Raw genomic sequence first — 17664 nt, 5'->3', positions numbered from 1 at the left:
AACGCCCTCGTGTGGTAACAATTAAACACATTATGATGACAAAGCATTTTCTTTAGAGAAGACAGGTGTCTGAGAAATACAACGTGCCATGCCAAATGGAGTGTGTCATCGTTACTGATGACAGCTTTAGAGTTACAGCATATGGGTCCCTGCATGGAAAGTCCAATAGCAGTCATCACTTTCCAAACCCAAGATATTTAAGATGCTCCTCCTGAGAGAGGAAAAACAGCAGTAGCCAACACAATATAACAGCAGCAGCACAGGGGAGAGAAGAGAATGGATGAGTTAAACCAACCTTCTTAGTCTTGGCCTTCTTCTCAAAGGTGTCTGAGAGGGGCTTCTTCTTTGGCTGCAGAGTGGCCTTGGAGAAAAGGTCCTCAAACTCCTTGGTGTCTATGATGTCTGGTTCCTCCAGAGAACCCCACAGTGTATTATTACTGGAAACAAGAGACAGGCTTTTAGTCTGGGGCTGGCGGAGAGATACACTTCCATACGCTGAGGAGCACCACAATTCAACATAAAACCCTCTTTAATGACAGTGTTACTGTGATGACAGAAGAGTGTGTTACAGAGCTGACTTCTTGGGAAAAGTAGAATAGCTAGTGGACTGCTCAGTACAAATTGTCCTGTGCTAGAGATAAACAGATATGAAGCAGTTTATTTGATGTTTACTTGGGCTGTCCAGTGTTTACTTCCATCTTTTGATTTATAGCAGACGTTTGCTGGAGTGAGAATTTGCAGAATGCAGAGAAAACCGATATGAATTTACACTTTTTAATAATGTGACATTTATGACTGAGGCTTCCGAAAATCATGTGACTTAAGTGTCCCTGAGTTTGAGATGTGAGATTTCAGCACGAAAGGAGCATTTCAAATAAACTACCAGGAAGATAGGAGGTATTCTGTTTCCTCTGTTGCTGGGTAACACTGAAAGCAAACAGAGAGGGAGTCTGAAGATGTCTCTGTACAGGAGTCTCCCAGAGTTCAGCCCTGCTCTGCTACCTTTACTTTCCATTCCTCTTTTAACTCACAGAAGACAACTATCCCCTGTGTCAGACAGTGTGGTAGCCTTAGACTCTGCATGATAAGTGATCCAGCCTCCTAGTCTCTGATAACGCAGGGAGAGGAAGATGAAGTCAGCCATAACTCAGCCTGTATATAGGCCAGGTCAGGCAGCTTCACAGGCTGCAGGTTTACTGAGAGGTTCATCAGGACCCACCCATGTGAGGCAGACATACTGTATGTACACTGAGTATACCAAACATTAGGAACACCTTCCTAATATTGAGTTACACCCCCCCTTTTGCCCTCAGAACAGCCTCAATTCGTCGGGGCATGGACTTTACAACGTGTCGAAAGCGTTCCACAGGGATGCTGGCCCATGTTGACTCCAATGCTTCACACAGTTGTGTCAAGTTGGCTGGATGTCCTTTGGGTGGTGGACCGTTCTTGATACACACGGGAAACTGTTGAGCGTGAAAAACCCAGCAGCGTTGCAGTTCTTGACACAAACCGGTGCGCCTGGCACCTACTACCACACCCCGTTCAAAGGCACTTACATATTTTGTCTTGCCCATTCACCCTCTGAATGGCACACATACACAATCCATATCTCAATTGTCTCAAGGCTTAAAAATCAATCTTTAACCTGTCCCCTCCCCTTCATCTACACTGATTTAAGTGACATGAATAAGGGATCATAGCTTTCACCTGGATTCACCTGGTCAGTCTATGTCATGGAAAGAGCAGGTGTTATTAATGTTTGTATACTCAGTGTATAACACATGTCATGTTGACTTTCAAATTAGAGTTTATCTACTGATACTACTGTGTAATGTTGCATGATTTAGCAACTTTCTATACAGTATCCCTTTGTAAAATGTAAAAGGCCTACTGTTTGACACTTTTTTACACTGCTTCTGTAGATGTACAGTTGAAGTCGGAAGTTTACATACACCTTAGCCAAATACATTTAAACTCAGTTTTTCACAATTCCTGACTTTTAATCCTAGTAAAAATTCCCTGTCTTAGGTCAGTTAGGATCACCACTTCATTTTAAGAATGTGAAATGTCAGAATAATAGTGCTGAGAATAATTTTTTTCAGGTTTTATTTATTACATCACATTCCCAGTGGGTCAGAAGTTTACATACACTCAATTAGTATTTGGTAGCATTGCCTTTAAATTGTTTAACTTGGGTCAAATGTTTCGGGTAGCCTTCCACAAGCTTCCCACAATAAGTTGGGTGAATTTTGTCCCATTCCTCCCAACAGAGCTGGTGTAACTGAGTCACGTTTGTAGGCCTCCTTGCTCTCACACGCTTTTTCAGTTCTGCCCACAAATGTTCTATAGGATTGAGGTCAGGGCTTTGTAATGGCCACTCCAATACCTTGACTTTGTTGTCCTTAAGCCATTTTGCTACAACTTTGGAAGTATGCTTGGGGTCATTGTTCATTTGGAAGACCCATTTGCGATCAAGCTTTAACTTCCTTACTGATGTCTATAGATGTTGCTTCAATATATCCACATAATTTTCCTTCCTCATGATGCCATCTATTTTGTGAAGTGCACCAGTCCCTCCTGCAGCAAAGCACCCCCACAGCATGATGCTGCCACCCCCGTGCTTCACGATTGGGATGGTGTTCTTCGGCTTGCAAGCACCCCCCTTTTTCCTCCAAACATAACAATGGTCATTATGGCCAAACTGTTCTATTTTTGTTTCATCAGACCAGAGGACATTTCTCCAAAAAGTACGATCATTGTCCCCATGTGCAGTTGCAAACCGTAGTCTGGCTTTTTTATGGCGGTTTTGGAGCAGTGGCTTCTTCCTTGCTGAGCGGCCTTTCAGGTTATGTCGATATAGGACTAGTTTTACTGTGGATATAGATACTTCTGTACCTGTTTCCTCCAGCATCTTCACAAGGTCCATTGCTGTTGTTCTGGGATTGATTTGCACTTTTCGCACCAAAGTACGTTCATCTCTAGGAGACAGAACGCGTCTCCTTCCTGAGCCGTATGATGGCTGCGTGGTCCCATGGCGTTTATACTTGTGTACTATTGTTTGTACAGATGAACGTGGTACCTTCAGGCGTTTGGAAATTGCTCGCAAGGATGAACCAGACTTGTGGAGGTCTACAATATTTTTTCTGAGGTCTTGGCTGATTTCTTTTGATTTTCCCATGATGTCAAGCAAAGAGGCACTGAGTTTGAAGGTAGGCCTTGAAATACATCCACAGGTACACCTCCAATTGACTCAAATGATGTCAATTAGCCTATCAGAAGCTTCTAAAGCCATGACATCATTTTCTGTAATTTCCCAAGCTGTTTAAAGGCACAGTCAACTTAGTGCATGTAAACTTCTGACCCACTGGAATTGTGATACAGTGAATTATAAGTGAAATAATCTGTCTGTAAACAATTGTTGGAAAAATTACTTGTGTCATGCACAAAGTAGATGTCCTAACCGACTTGCCAAAACTATAGTTTGTTAACAAGAAATATGTGGAGTGGTTGAAAAACTAGTTTTAATGACTCCAACCTAAGTTTATGTAAACTTCCCACTTCAACTGTAGGTTAAAGCACTGTATCCATACTGTATATACTTTAGATATGCCTTAAATGTGTTTGGGTTCATGAGTTTCTTTCTACTGTCCAGTCATTACGTCAGGGTTTGGCCGGCCCGGGCTGTTCCTCCAGAGAGGAGACATTTTATAACTGTGGAGATGAAGTGAACTCAACAAACATTCTAAAAGGTTGGCTGGCTAGTCATGGCTGAAATACCACAGCAATCAACCACATAGCCAGAGACTCAATTAGGGTGACGTGAGTGCAATTGGGTCCTATTTGCTATTGGATTCCCACAGCAATAGTGAAAGTATCTGTCTGGGACAGCCCAGAAGAGGCTTTAACCAAGAACATAATGATACTCCTGAAAATCCACCCTTTCATTTCATACTGCCTTCATAGGGACTAACTCAAATAACTCCACGCAATGGGCTCTGACTGAGTCCAGCATGCTGCAGTGGAGGAAACATTGTTGGAAAATGTTGGGAAAGTAAATCTACATAAACTTCACAAAGCCTTTGTAATTCCAAGGTAGACAACATTTATAAATGACCGGACCATGCCTGTATTGTCATTTATGCATTTCCCCTATATGTCATGTATGCAATTCCTCTATATGTCATGTATGCAATTCCCCTATATGTCATGTATGCATTTCCCCTATATGTCATGTATGCATTTCCCCTATATGTCATGTATGCAATTCTCCTATGTCATGTATGCAATTCCCCTATATATCATGTATGCATTTCCCCTATATGCATTTAGCAGCGGCAAACCGTAGATGTATAGATGCATGCCCCAGGAAGATGTAACCCTGTAGCTCAGTTGGTAGAGCATGGCGCTTGCAACGCCAGGGTTGTGGGTTCGTTTCCCACGGGGGGCCAGTATGAAAAATGTATGCACTCACTAACTGTAAGTCACTCTGGATAAGAGTGTCTGCTAAATGACTAAAATGTAAATGTAAATGTCACCCCCCCTGCAGGAAGACTCCATTAATCCCCTGCTAAATCTGCCACATCTGCTGAAAGAAATCCTAGGGGAAACACTAGTGTTAACTATTCCTTCCCTATTACAGGTTCCTCATAAAGCCTGCTCTGTATACACAGTAAAATTGTGTGTATCTTGACATTTGTTCATTGACCTGGCATTATTTCAAAGTGTACTGTATTTCCCCTCATAATGTCCATTAGCCCAAAAAGTTGTTACAGTTAAGAGTCCTGTTTAATTCCGTTCTCCTGTAAACTTTATAGCAGACATGAAACCGCTGTGGCCCACTCGACCCTCCACCATTGGCCAGGACCAGAGAGTGTGAACCACAAGTCAACTTCCTCTACTAATCCAGCCTTAGAAATACAAGGCCATAAAGCTGGGAGCCTGGTATCCAGCAGTACAAACCACAGCCACTGGAAATGAGCTGAATAATCTACTGCATCTCACTGGGGCACCTGTCCTCATCCAGAGTACTGGTGCAGGGGAGGTCAACCCAGCCTGATGCTTTACTGAATTAGAGTGTCTCTGTACCTGATGGAAGTGACACACTGGGGAGACAGGGATAATGATAAAGCTTGTGAATGGGCTATAGAAGGAGTACATACTTATTGTCCTGGATCTGTATCCTGGTCCAGTATAGAGGCTTCATGGGAGTAGCAGGTTCCAACGCAGGTTTCCTTGGGGCCTTCTCCGCTGCCTGGCCGAACCCAAACCCAAATCCACCCCCAGGAGGAGGGGGTGGGCCGCACCCAGGTGGAGGGGGAGGAAGGGGAGGGCCAGCTCCAGGTAACCCCGGAGGGGGGGGAGGGGGACTAAAACCTGGGAGGGGGGGTGGAGGCGGTGGCCCCATGTTGCCAGGTAACGGGGGAGGGGGAGGCGGAGGAGGAGGTGGAGGCGGTCCTGATTGGCCAGGGAGGGGAGGAAGGGGAGGAGGGGGAGGGGGTGGGGGAGGTTGGCCGGGGAGTCCTGAGGCTCCTCCATGCAGACTCAGGTTGATGGAGTCCAGATTTAGTTTCTTAGGCATGTTCTGACTGGGGCCGAGACCGGGCCGGCTGGCCTCACCCTCGGGCGTCCTGAGGAAGGTCTCCCTGTCTGTCTGGATGCAGACATTACGAAATGTTTTGGGAGGCAGGTCGTCCTCGGTGGACACGCAGGCCTCACGGAGCTCGCCCCTCTCGTGTCCCAGGCTGAAGGCCTGGTGACAGTCTGTCTGCATCTTGCCGATGACTCCCTCCAGATGGGACATGGAGACAGCATGCTCCATACGCACCTGGAAGATCTGGAGCTCAAACTCTGCCTGTGTTGAGCAGGAGCACATAGATCAGTCAGAAACATCCCACTCAGCCATATGAAACAGAATCACATACTGTGGGGCTCCAAAAAGACCACTGGGTGACTCAATGAGAGCATGTGAGGAAAATGTTCATCATGACCTTCATGAGATGAAATGTAGTAATTTCTAACATCATGCCCACTCATTTTCATTCCAATCTTTCATCCCCAACAGAAAAGTACAATAACTGACAACATAATGAAGAGCAGATAATAATGAAGAAAATGTATTAGGCACGTTTCTATCGTCTCTCATGGTTTAACTACATGTTTATGAGTGTCAATATCATGGCCTAATGCAAGGGATCAGGGACAAATGACAGGGTAACACACAGAGGAAGACAGAGTAACCTATATGTGCTGAATCAGCACTGCTGTAATAATAGTAATTTTCAGACACACTTTCCAGAGACACTTTGCTTCAATAAGCTTGTTCTTCAAAGAAATCGTTCCATAAATAAGGTTAACAGTCTGCTCTATTATCTGGCATGTTTTGACTTGTACTCTTATTAATCTCAGGCTGTTCTTGGAAGACAGAGAAAACATAACCAATACATTTGACTACTCCTCTGAGACCTGTGAGAAACTATTTGAAATACTGCTTTCAATTGCACCACCTTGGCACTGGTGGCTCAGTTGAACAAACAATGCATTATAATGCTTCAGCAACAAAGTGGAACTCAGAACTAGATCTTACAAGAAATAATGGAGACATTTCCAGTTGGAGAGAGACAGTTCAGTAAATTAGATCTCTGGGTGCATCCAGCATCCAGGTTGTAAATGGTGATCTTCTTTCATATGAGGAACTAGCAGGACATCACCGCTTCCCCAATCAATGCTGACCTCACATCAAATGTGAATGTGGTCTGTCCTACTGGAGGTGAGCACTATCATTCAAACAGAGTCAAACACATTTGATCATTTCTGTGCTGACAAAACCTTGGGACTGACAACAGTGCTATGCCATAGAGGTGTGTCAATTACTGAGATGCTTTGGTTGAAATTACCATTTGAAGGAGTCAAAAGACGACACCAGACCCCCTTTGACATAAAGTTTTGACTAAGCCCAACAGATGAGGCCAATAACATTTAGATAGAAACTAAAGGCTGTTCTATGGTGATGAAGAGATGTGTCTAACTACACTATGGGACATCGAGACAAGCTCAGACATCAAGCGTGGAAAGTCCAGTTACTAAAGACACAGGTTGGCTTTGCTTCTGTGGTTGATTGGTGACATCTAGTGCCTCTGAAGAAAACTGCAGTTCCCTGGGTTCACTAACTATCAGTTACTTTGTTATTACATTCCAGGAGGACATGGTGAGGTGACTGCATTTGCGGACCTCTCTCTCTTGATTGAAACAAACCCCAGCGCTGAAACCAGTAGGAATGATATGTAGTGAACTGTTTCAAACAAGGAGGTTAACTTACATGTACTTTCTCCACCTCCTCTTTGCATTCTCTCTTCAGCTGTAAGAGGGCAGCCTGGTGCTCTGGAAGGGAAAAGAGACAGACACTTACTGTAGGACATCATCATGTCATTCATATTTCTACATACAATTACACAGCATAAGACCATCTCAAATGTCACATTAGTTTGAAGGATTATTTCAATGTCCACTAGAGATGATACTTTCAATAGCAACCAACTTTACTGGCCATTCATGAGATACTTTACTCTGTGATCATACATTAACTAGTACAATAGTGAAATGCTCACAAGATTAACCTGTGATTGCAGGGATAAATAATATGGCAGTGAAACATGATCCTCTCCGCTTCCATATTTTGTTAGGCTGATGTGGAGGAACAAAAGAGACATCTGACAACAGTTACTGTAGGGTTGATCAGTTACAGCTATGCCAGTAAAAGAGCCTATTTAGGAAACTAAACCAACATGTTTTTAATGTCCTTGCTCATACTGTGAAATAATTTGAATACGTTGCCTCATCATCCCACAGTAAACTATAGTATTATATATTCTATAAGGCCAACATACACTGAGTGTACAAAACATTAAGAACATCTTCCTAATATTGAGTTGCACCCCCCTTTTTGCCCTGAGAACAGACTCAATTCATCGGGGCATGGACCTTACAAGATGTCGAAACTGTTACACAGGGATGCTGGCCCATGTTGACCCCTGTGCTTCCCACAGTTGTGTCAAGTTGGCTGGATGTCCTTTGGGTGATGGACCATTCTTGATACACATGGGAAACTGTTGAGCGTGAAAACCCAGCAGCATTGCAGTTCTTGACACAAACCGGTGCACCTGGCACCTACTACCATCCCCCGTTCAAAGGCACTTGAATGTATTCTTTCTTAATGTTTTGTACACTCACGTGTATGTGAGAATAAGAATGTCTTCGATAACCACATCACTTTCTTTTCTTTTTTTTTCAGGTAATTGTGCAATGAACTATATAAAGAGCTTCTGGCAGTATGAACAAGTTAGCACCCTCAGCAGTAAAGCTATTTGAGCTAAGCAATCTGTTTTAGAGGGGATATCACAGTATGCTTGTCTGGTGGTTTAAAGTATGCAAGTGCAGCCATGGCTTTGGAATAAGAAATATATATTTGATACAAAAAAAAAACTTCAATGCAACATGTAAAGTGTTGGTCCCATGTTTCATGAAATTAAATAAAAGATCCCAGAAGCTTTCCACATGCACAAAAATATTATTTATTTCACATTTCTTACACAAATCTGTTTAGATCCATGTTAGTGAGTATTTCTCCTTTGCCAAGATAATCCATCGACCTGACAGGTGTGGCATATCAAGAAGCTGATTACACAGCATGATCATTACACAGGTGCACCTTCTGCTGGGGACAATAAAGGGCCACTCTAAAATGTGCAGTTTTGTCACACAACACAATGCCACAGATGTCTGAAGTTTTGAGGGAGCGTGCAAAATTGGAATGCTGACTGCAGGAATGTCCACCAGAGCTGTTGCCAGAGAATGTAATGTTTATTTCTCTACCAACGTCGTTTTTGAGAATTTGGCAGTACGTCCAACCGGCCTCACAAGCGCAGACCACGTGTAACAACACCAGCCCAGGACCTCCACATCCGGCTTCTTCGCCTGCGGGATCGTCTGAGACCAGCCACCCGGACAGCTGATGAAACTGTGGGCTTGCACAACCAAATAATTTCTGCACAAACTGTCAGCCACCGTCTCAGGGCAGCTCATCTGAGAGCTCGTCGTTCTCACCAGGGCTTCGTAACTGACTTCAGTGGGCAAATGCTCACCTTCAATGGCCACTGGCACGCTGGAGAAGTGTGCTCTTCATGGATGAATCCCAGTTTCAACTATATCGGGCAGATGGCGTCGTGTGGGCGAGTGGTTTGCTGATGTCAACATTGTGAACAGAGTGCCCCATGGTGGCTGTGGGGCTATGGTACGGACTGGCATAAGCTACGGACAATGAACACAATTGCATTTTATCGATGGCAATTTAAATGCACAGAGATACTGTGATGAGATCCTGAGGCCCATTGTCATGCCATTCATCCGCTGCCATCACCTCATGTTTCAGCATGATAATGCACGGCCCCATGTCGCAAGGATCTGTACACAATTCCTGGAAGCTGAAATGTCCCAGTTCTTCCATGGCCTGCATATTCACCAGACATGTCATCCATTGTGCATGTTAGGGATGCTCTGGATCGACGTGTACGACAGCATGTTCCAGTTCCCGTCAACATTCAGCAACTTCGCACAGCCATTGAAGAGGAGTGGAACAACATTCCACAGGCCACAATCAACAGCCTGATGAACTCTATGAGAAGGAGATGTGTCGCGCTGCATGAGGCAAATGGTGGTCACACTAGATACTGAACGGTTTTCTGATCCAAGCCCCTACTTAAAAATATATACAGTGGGAAGAACATGTATTTGATACACTGCCGATTTTGCAGGTTTTCCTACTTACAAAGCATGTAGAGGTCTGTAATTTTGATCATAGGTACACTTCAACTGTGAGAGACGGAATCTAAAACAGAAATCCAGAAAATCACATTGTATGATTTTTAAGTAATTAATTTGCATTCTATTGCATGACATAAGTATTTGATACATCAGAAAAGCAGAACTTAATATTTGGTACAGAAACCTTTGTTTGCATTTACAGAGATCATACGTTTCCTGTAGGTCTTGACCAGGTTTGCACACACTGCAGCAGGGATTTTGGCCCACTCCTCCATACAGACCTTCTCCAGATCCTTCAGGTTTCGGGGCTGTCGCTGGGCAATATAGACTTTCAGCTCCCTCCAAAGATTTTCTATTGGGTTCAGGTCTGGAGACTGGCTAGGCCACTCCAGGACCTTGAGATGCTTCTTACGGAGCCACTCCTTCGTTTCCCTAGCTGTGTGTTTCGGGTCGTTGTCATGCTGGAAGACCCAGCCACGACCCATCTTCAATGCTCTTACTGAGGGAAGGAGGTTGTTGGCCAAGATCTCGCGATACATGGCCCCATCCATCCTCCCCTCAATACGGAGCAGTCGTCTTGTCCCCTTTGCAGAAAAGCATCCCCAAAGAATGATGTTTCCACCTCCATGCTTCACGGTTGGGATGGTGTTCTTGGGGTTGTACTCATCCTTCTTCTTCTTCCAAACACGGCAAGTGGAGTTTAGACCAAAAAGCTATATTTTTGTCTCATCAGACCACATGACCTTCTCCCATTCCTCCTCTGGATCATCCAGATGGTCATTGGCAAACTTCAGATGGGCCTGGACATGCGCTGGCTTGAGCAGCGGGACCTTGCGTGCGCTGCAGGATTTTAATCCATGACGGAGTAGTGTGTTACTAATGGTTTTCTTTGAGACTGTGGTCCCAGCTCTCTTCAGGTCATTGACCAGGTCCTGCCGTGTAGTTCTGGGCTGATCCCTCACCTTCCTCATGAAAATTGATGCCCCACGAGGTGAGAACTTGCATGGAGCCCCAGACCGAGGGTGATTGACCGTCATCTTGAACTTCTTCCATTTTCTAATAATTGCGCCAACAGTTGTTGCCTTCTCACCAGGCTGCTTGCCTATTGTCCTGTAGCCCATCCCAGCCTTGTGCAGGTCTATAATTTTATCCCTGATGTCCTTACACAGCTCTCTGGTCTTGGCCATTGTGGAGAGGTTGGAGTCTGTTTGATTGAGTGTGTGGACAGGTGTCTTTTATACAGGTAACGAGTTCAAACAGGTGCAGTTAATACAGGTAATGAGTGGAGAACAGGAGGGCTTCTTAAAGAAAAACTAACAGGTCTGTGAGAGCCGGAATTCTTACTGGTTGGTAGGTGATCAAATACTTATGTCATGCAATAAAATGCAAATTAATTACTTAAAAATCATACAATGTGATTTTCTGGATTTCTGTTTTAGATTCCGTCTCTCACAGTTGAAGTGTACCTATGATAAAAATTACAGACCTCTACATGCTTTGTAAGTAGGAAAACCTGCAAAATCGGCAGTGTATCAAATACTTGTTCTCCCCACTGTATATGTCTGTACTCCCAGTCATGTGAAATCCATAAATTAGGGCTTAATGAATTTATTTCAATTGACAGATGTCCTTATATGAACTGTAACTCAGTAAAATCTTTGAAATTATTGCATGTTGCATTTATATTTTTGTTCAGTATATAATCAGAAATATGTAATGTGTATCTGAGACTTTTATTATGGCATTGCCATACATTTTTATGTTGGGACTCTTATTCTGAAAATATTCTTCCCAGACTCACCTGCATGTGAGGAGGAATTCCCATGAGAGATGTTGTGTGACAGATAAGTGAAGATGTAACCTGTTGTGCCACTAAAGTTTGTGTTGCTGCTACTTGGAAGGATTAAACTATAGAAAATAACTTGATTGTAACCAGACTCTTTATCATCAAGCACTTCGGGGTAAACGATAAATAAATAAGTTAAATAATTAGGGTTACACAAGCAATTTGAACAAACCACCAATGCTGTTCCAAGGCTAATATTCTGAGAGAGTGAAAGCATGAGAGCTAATGGTTAATGGTAATGGTGTGTGTGTTGTTGTGTGTGTGTGTGCTGTGTGAAACAGCATGGGTGTGTTTCACACATAAATGAACTTCTCCCTGTAATGTAATTAGATCAGCCTATTTAGAGTCCTGTGTGCCTTTACCCTATTTTTGTTAGTATTCTTCTTCAAAGGGAGACAGAGAAAGGACAGCCAGGCTGAGAGAATGGCAGGCTGCCCAGCCACAGCCTATCCCCAAACTACCTCCCAAAGCTCCACTATACTGTGTGATTCTACCAGACGTCTCAACAGACAGCAGCATTACTGTGGGGGGAAGGTTTCAGTGCATTCCTGCTTTAAATGGATTTAAGAGACATGTTACACCCTGTCTCTGGGATTAGCTGGCTCTGTAGATACCAGCAGGGCTGCACTACATGTTTGTGTCACCTCTCAATTAGACTAACTAGACCGATTAAGTAAGGAGAGCGCCTGCCCTGGATAAAACAGGGTGGAGGTACTCAGTTTATTTTTGTTAAGCCTATCTTGTCTTGTGAGAATTAGTATAGGCATACAACAGCATACAGGCATTTATTAACAGGACATTGTATGATACTGTAGATGTGGTGTAGAGTAAGTGGAGAGCTCCAGGATGGTGCCAGCCCTTACCTGCCTCGGTGTATCTGAGCCCCACCTTCTCCTCCTCATCCTTGAGCTTGGGCGGGGGCCAGATGGCCTGGAGCCGCCTGGGGGTCCGGTCTTCACTGTCTGTAGGGGAGGTGACCTCAGACTGGGAGGAAAGACAGCAGATCATACCTCAATTAACACAGAACATACAGACTTACAACACAGTTGGTGCCCAAGATAAGAGTATCTGCAATCTAACTGAAAAGTCAACAGGTGATAAGACATAAGACCATCTCAAATCAAGATCATGACCAAATCTAATACCCTACTGTCCTGTCTGCCTTGCAGGTGCACAACAAAATACAGCATATACTTAAAATGGCTCTACATTCATACATTTGAAAACCTTGATGATCTGAGAAAAAACGAACAATAAATAGGGTTCTATAAAATACAGAAGGAATAAACCTTTGCGTTAGACACACACAGTACATACTTTAGACTCCGCTGGACCTTTTTGCTCACTGCTGGGAGACTTGGAGGTTCTCTCAAAGATGGATTTCAGCAGGTCCTTCTCACTTTTGTTTTTTTTCTTGACAGCCTCTAAATCCACAGGATCCGCTGTATCCCTTTTAGCAGGTTTGGAGCTGAAGAGACTCTTAAAGGTGTCGAATGTTGTGTCTGAGGCATTCCTGCTGTCTGCTGGTGGGTTGGTGGGGATGGGCTCTGGAACCTTATCTGTCGCCCCCTCCTCCCCCCTCTCAGGCTCCCTGTCTCTGAGCTCTAGCAGTGGGTCCGGCTTGTCCTCTGCCTTGGTCCCGTCTAGGTTGAGCAGCTGGCTGAGCTGCCCCAGGAGATTACTCTTGGTCTCAGACACAGGTTTGGGCTCGGGCCATTTCTTGGGGGTGCTGCTACTGGAGGTGATCTGCTCAGGGAAGTTATTGGCTTTGTTGACGGTCTTCTTCAGTCTCAGTAGGGCCAGATCAGCGTCTCTCTGTTTGATCTCAGACACTGTCTCCCTCTCCTCCCCCACAGCCCCTTTCTTCAGAACCCGCAGTCCACTGAACAGGGCAGGCAGCTGGAAGGAGGGGGCCTGGGAGGAGGCTGTGCCCCTGGAGGGTGAGGAGGAGGGCAAGTCTGTGTCGGGCCTCCTTGTGGCAGGCATGTCACCTTGGCCCCTGGGCGAGACAGAGACAGGAGTGGCACTTGGCTGGCTGTCAGTTGGGGACTCTCCAGGAACACGCGACACGGCCAGACCAGTCCCTAAAATACCTTTTGTCACTTCAGTGTCAGGCTGCTTCTCCAGGCTAGGGGAAGATGTTTCTACTGCTTCAGGTGGCCTTGACTCAGAGAGGGCGGAGGGGGATTCCTGGCAGGGGACATGCTCTGTATGCTCCTCAGTTCCAGTGTTTTCCCCCAACATCTCCTTCCTCTGTCCAGAATCTTGGTCCTCTGGCTGTCCTGACTGCAAGGCAGTGTCATCTGCTGCTGCCTCTGATGTCTGGGGTTCAGAGGTGAGAGACAAGTTAAGAGGTGAAGCCACTGCAGCGTTGTCTCCAGCACACATGTCAGTAAGGCCCAATACCTCCTGGCTGATGCTGACGCCTTTGGCTACTTTGTGGTGATGATGGCTGAACCCCTTGGCACCCATGGCTGCTGCATCCACACCCACCTCCACAGGCCTGGGATCAGTGTAGAGGTCGGTGCTGCAGCCATCTCTAGGCACTTCTGGTTTGGAGACGGAGGAGAGCGGTCCAAGATCCGTCCCACTGTTAGATCTGCCCATAAACCTCGCAGAGTATAGAACAGAGGTGTCTTTGAGGGATCTTTCCACAAGACTGTGTGGCTTAAACACAGGCAGCTTTATGTCTGTCTCAATGGCACCTCTCACTGGGCCAGCGGGTGGCAGCTGACCCTTGTTATCATCGCCCACTGCCACTGTCCACTGGTCATCGTCAGGTGGGAAGGACATTACAGGGGCGGCATGCTTGTCCGATTGGCTGAGGCTGCTGATCCCCTCCTCATCTTCCATCTCTGTGTCGCTACAGATCTCCACCATAGTGACCTGGACCAGACCTGGGTCGGCCGTGGACACAGACACCTGGCCTGGGTTAGGAGGAGAGGTCACAACGCTACTGGACTCATTCTCCCATGATTCAATCCTGTCCTCAGTATAAAGTAAGGTGGCCTCTGAAAGTAAGGTGGCCACACTCATACCCCTCACATCATTGATAACATCCAGGGCATTTTGATCACTGACCCCTGTGAGATAGTGCTCTTCATCAGACAGGGTCCTGAAAGCCGTCAGCACCGCAGTCTCTCCCGCCAGCCTCTGAGGCTCAGTCTTGTCTCCACGAGTAAACATAGTGGAGATCTTATTGCGGAACAAATTGGATTGCTACTTCCCCTCACCCTCAGAGCTATTACTTACACATCTCTCTGTATAAGAGTGTCTGCTAAATGACTAAAATGTAACTACTAGCCAGCCAGGTAGAGAGGCTACCCCAGCACAGTGTGTCCATTCAGAGTGTCACAAAAGGCTCATCTCTACACCTCCAGCACTCCAACCTACCCAGCTGTGTTCCACTTCTACTGGTTCCAGTGAACAAAAGGCCTTTGTGAGGACAAATCCCCTAGCTCTTATTACCCTCTCCAGGAGGGCTCCAGCTATAACCCCTGCTATCCTGTAATCCTGTTTGGCAACACAAAGCCCTGCTGTGCTGTGAATAGAAAACTTTATTAAATCCCAAACAGCCTCTACTGTACGTTAAATGTCACAGACACATTTTCCAGTGTTCCAGAACTTCCAGTGTTGTAGAGCAGAATTCCAATGACGTGCCCGGTCAAGTCAAACTGTTCAGAGGCAGGAAGAATGTCCCGGAATAATCTCCCTGGGAATCCAGGAGGAACAAATGCTCAGTTTCTCAGGAAAACAACGGAACAAAGTTTTAAAATTCAAAGTTATTTGAATTTGGTCCGGAATGTTCCACTTCTCCTCTCCTACCGTATGTGTAGGTACAGAGACCTGAATCAGAGCTACAGTCTGAGTTGCCCTCCTGGCATGGTTATTTCCCCTCTCTCCCTGTGTGTGTATGTGTACAGAATATCTCAGTGTTCCTGAGAAAAGCCTCCAGGTTGGAAAAGAATGCGGCACACTGGTCTATCCGGTCTGGCCCCGCCTCCCCCCGCCTTCCCATGTGCTGCCTGGGAGGGAACTGTGGCGGAAGGCAGCACAGGTGTCCGGTTACTCCTTCTTACTTCCTCAAAATGGCAGCCATGGCTAGTTGGAGCTCTCTGTGGCTTAGCACTGTGCTCTCTGAGTGCAGTGTAAGAGTAGGGCTGCTAGCTCCTGATGGTCAGGTGGACCGCTGTGGAGATCCAGCCCAGTGTTACTCTGCTTTTTGCTCTCTGTACTATTACAGCATAGGGCTTAAGCTGTAGTGATTAGTCAGTCTGCTGCTGCCCAGCCCTGACCAGAACACCAACACTGCAATATTGTGTCGTAAGTAGCTCCGCTAACGTCAAGGGGCTAACACTGTTACAGTTTGGTGAGATAACCTCTCACTCAACGTCAACAAAACAAAGGAGATGATCGTGGACTTCAGGAAACAGCAGAGGGAGCACCCCCCTTTCCACATCAACGGGACTGCAGTGGAGAAGGTGGAAAGTTTCAAGTTCCTCGGCGTACACATCACTGACAAACTGAAATGGTCCACCCACACAAACAGTGTGGTGAAGAAGGCGCAACAGCGCCTCTTCAACCTCAGGAGGCTGAAGAAATTTGGCTTGGCACCTAAAACCCTCACAAACTTTTACAGATGCACAATTGAGAGCATCCTGTCGGGCTGTATCACTGCCTGGTACGGCAACTGCACCTCCCGCAACCGCAGGGCTCTCCAGAGGGTGGTGCGGTCTGCCCAACGCATCACCGGGGGCAAACTACCAGCCCTCCAGGACACCTACAGCACCTGATGTCACAGGAAGGCCAAAAAGATAATCAAGGACAACAACCACCCGAGCCACTGCCTGTTCACCCCGCTATCATCCAGAAGGCGAGGTCAGTACAGGTGCATCAAAGCTGGGACCGAGAGACTGAAAAACAGCTTCTATCTCAAGGCCATCAGACTGTTAAATAGCCTTCACTAGCACATTAGAGGCTGCTGTCTATATACATAGATTAGAAATCACTGGCCACTTTAATACATGGAACACTAGTCACTTTAATAACGTTTACATATCTTGCATTACTCATCTCATATGTATATACTGTATTATATACTATTCTACTGTATCTTAGTCTATGCCGCTCTGACATTGCTAGTCCATATATTTATTTATATATTCTTAATTCCATTGCTTTATTTAGATTTGTGTGTATTGGGTATATGTTGTGAAATTGTTAGATATTACTTGTTAGATATTACTGCACTTTTGGAGCTAGAAACACAAGCATTTCACTACACCTGCAATAACATCTGCTAAACACTTGTATGTGACAAATACATTTGATTTGATTTGAGAGGAAAATAGGTATTGATTCCCTCATCTCAGAGTGTGAATATCGTTAGATAAGATTTGTCTTGGCACTAAATCATAAACTGCAAACATACATATCATCACACAAGTTTTCTAGTACAGTGAGTTTACACAGACAAGTAACATTACAATATGTATAGCCTACAAAACCTTCTGCTTCAAAGAGATACGATGGGTTCAACAATCTATCTAGCACCATGCACCTTTTATTTGAACAATATGTGCACTACCATTTGACAGATTTTTTGCCCAAAACACAGCACAGAGGCCTGAAAAGTACTTGGTGAAATTAGGGCTACTTGTTCATTTAACTTTCAGAGGGTACTCAAAGCCCTACTAAGCCCATAGTTGGCCTTAGCAGCCAATGTTCACTCCTCAATGGTTGTCATTGTGATTTAGAGCCCCATACCAAACCAGACATGCAGTTTGTGTTCAAAGACAAAAACATGACATTAATAACACAGCTCTGTAAACATTAATAATATATTAGATAATAATCTTTATAATGATTTAGAAAATACTATTATTGTACTTAAACATTATTTCTGTAACACTGTTTGTAGGGGTTAATCCCTGATCTTCTGGGGTTTAAAACAAATCCACAGATAGTCAGTCAGGGGATGTCAAGCCTGGAGAGAGGCC

The 17664-nt window shown here is 45.1% G+C and overlaps 1 protein-coding gene across 1 annotated transcript in view; it reads right to left on the bottom strand.

The window, feature by feature from the left end:
* Positions 1–15552, bottom strand: part of LOC121539249 (formin-like) — a 73893-nt gene extending 58341 nt beyond the window's left edge. Inside the window, exons 1-5 of the mRNA XM_041847598.2 lie at positions 12983–15552; positions 12529–12649; positions 7319–7380; positions 5163–5854; positions 296–437 (exon numbers count right to left, since the gene is read on the bottom strand). Coding sequence (XP_041703532.2) covers positions 296–437; positions 5163–5854; positions 7319–7380; positions 12529–12649; positions 12983–14851 — 2886 coding nt within the window. The 5' untranslated portion in view covers positions 14852–15552. The remainder of the gene's footprint in view (positions 1–295; positions 438–5162; positions 5855–7318; positions 7381–12528; positions 12650–12982) is intronic.
* Positions 15553–17664: the final 2112 nt, after the last annotated feature.

This window comes from Coregonus clupeaformis, chromosome 25, assembly GCF_020615455.1.
Source record: "Coregonus clupeaformis isolate EN_2021a chromosome 25, ASM2061545v1, whole genome shotgun sequence".
Lineage (NCBI taxonomy): Eukaryota > Metazoa > Chordata > Actinopteri > Salmoniformes > Salmonidae > Coregonus > Coregonus clupeaformis.
The sequence above is the reverse complement of the archived record's forward strand: the minus strand, read 5'-3'. Positions and strand labels throughout refer to the sequence as shown.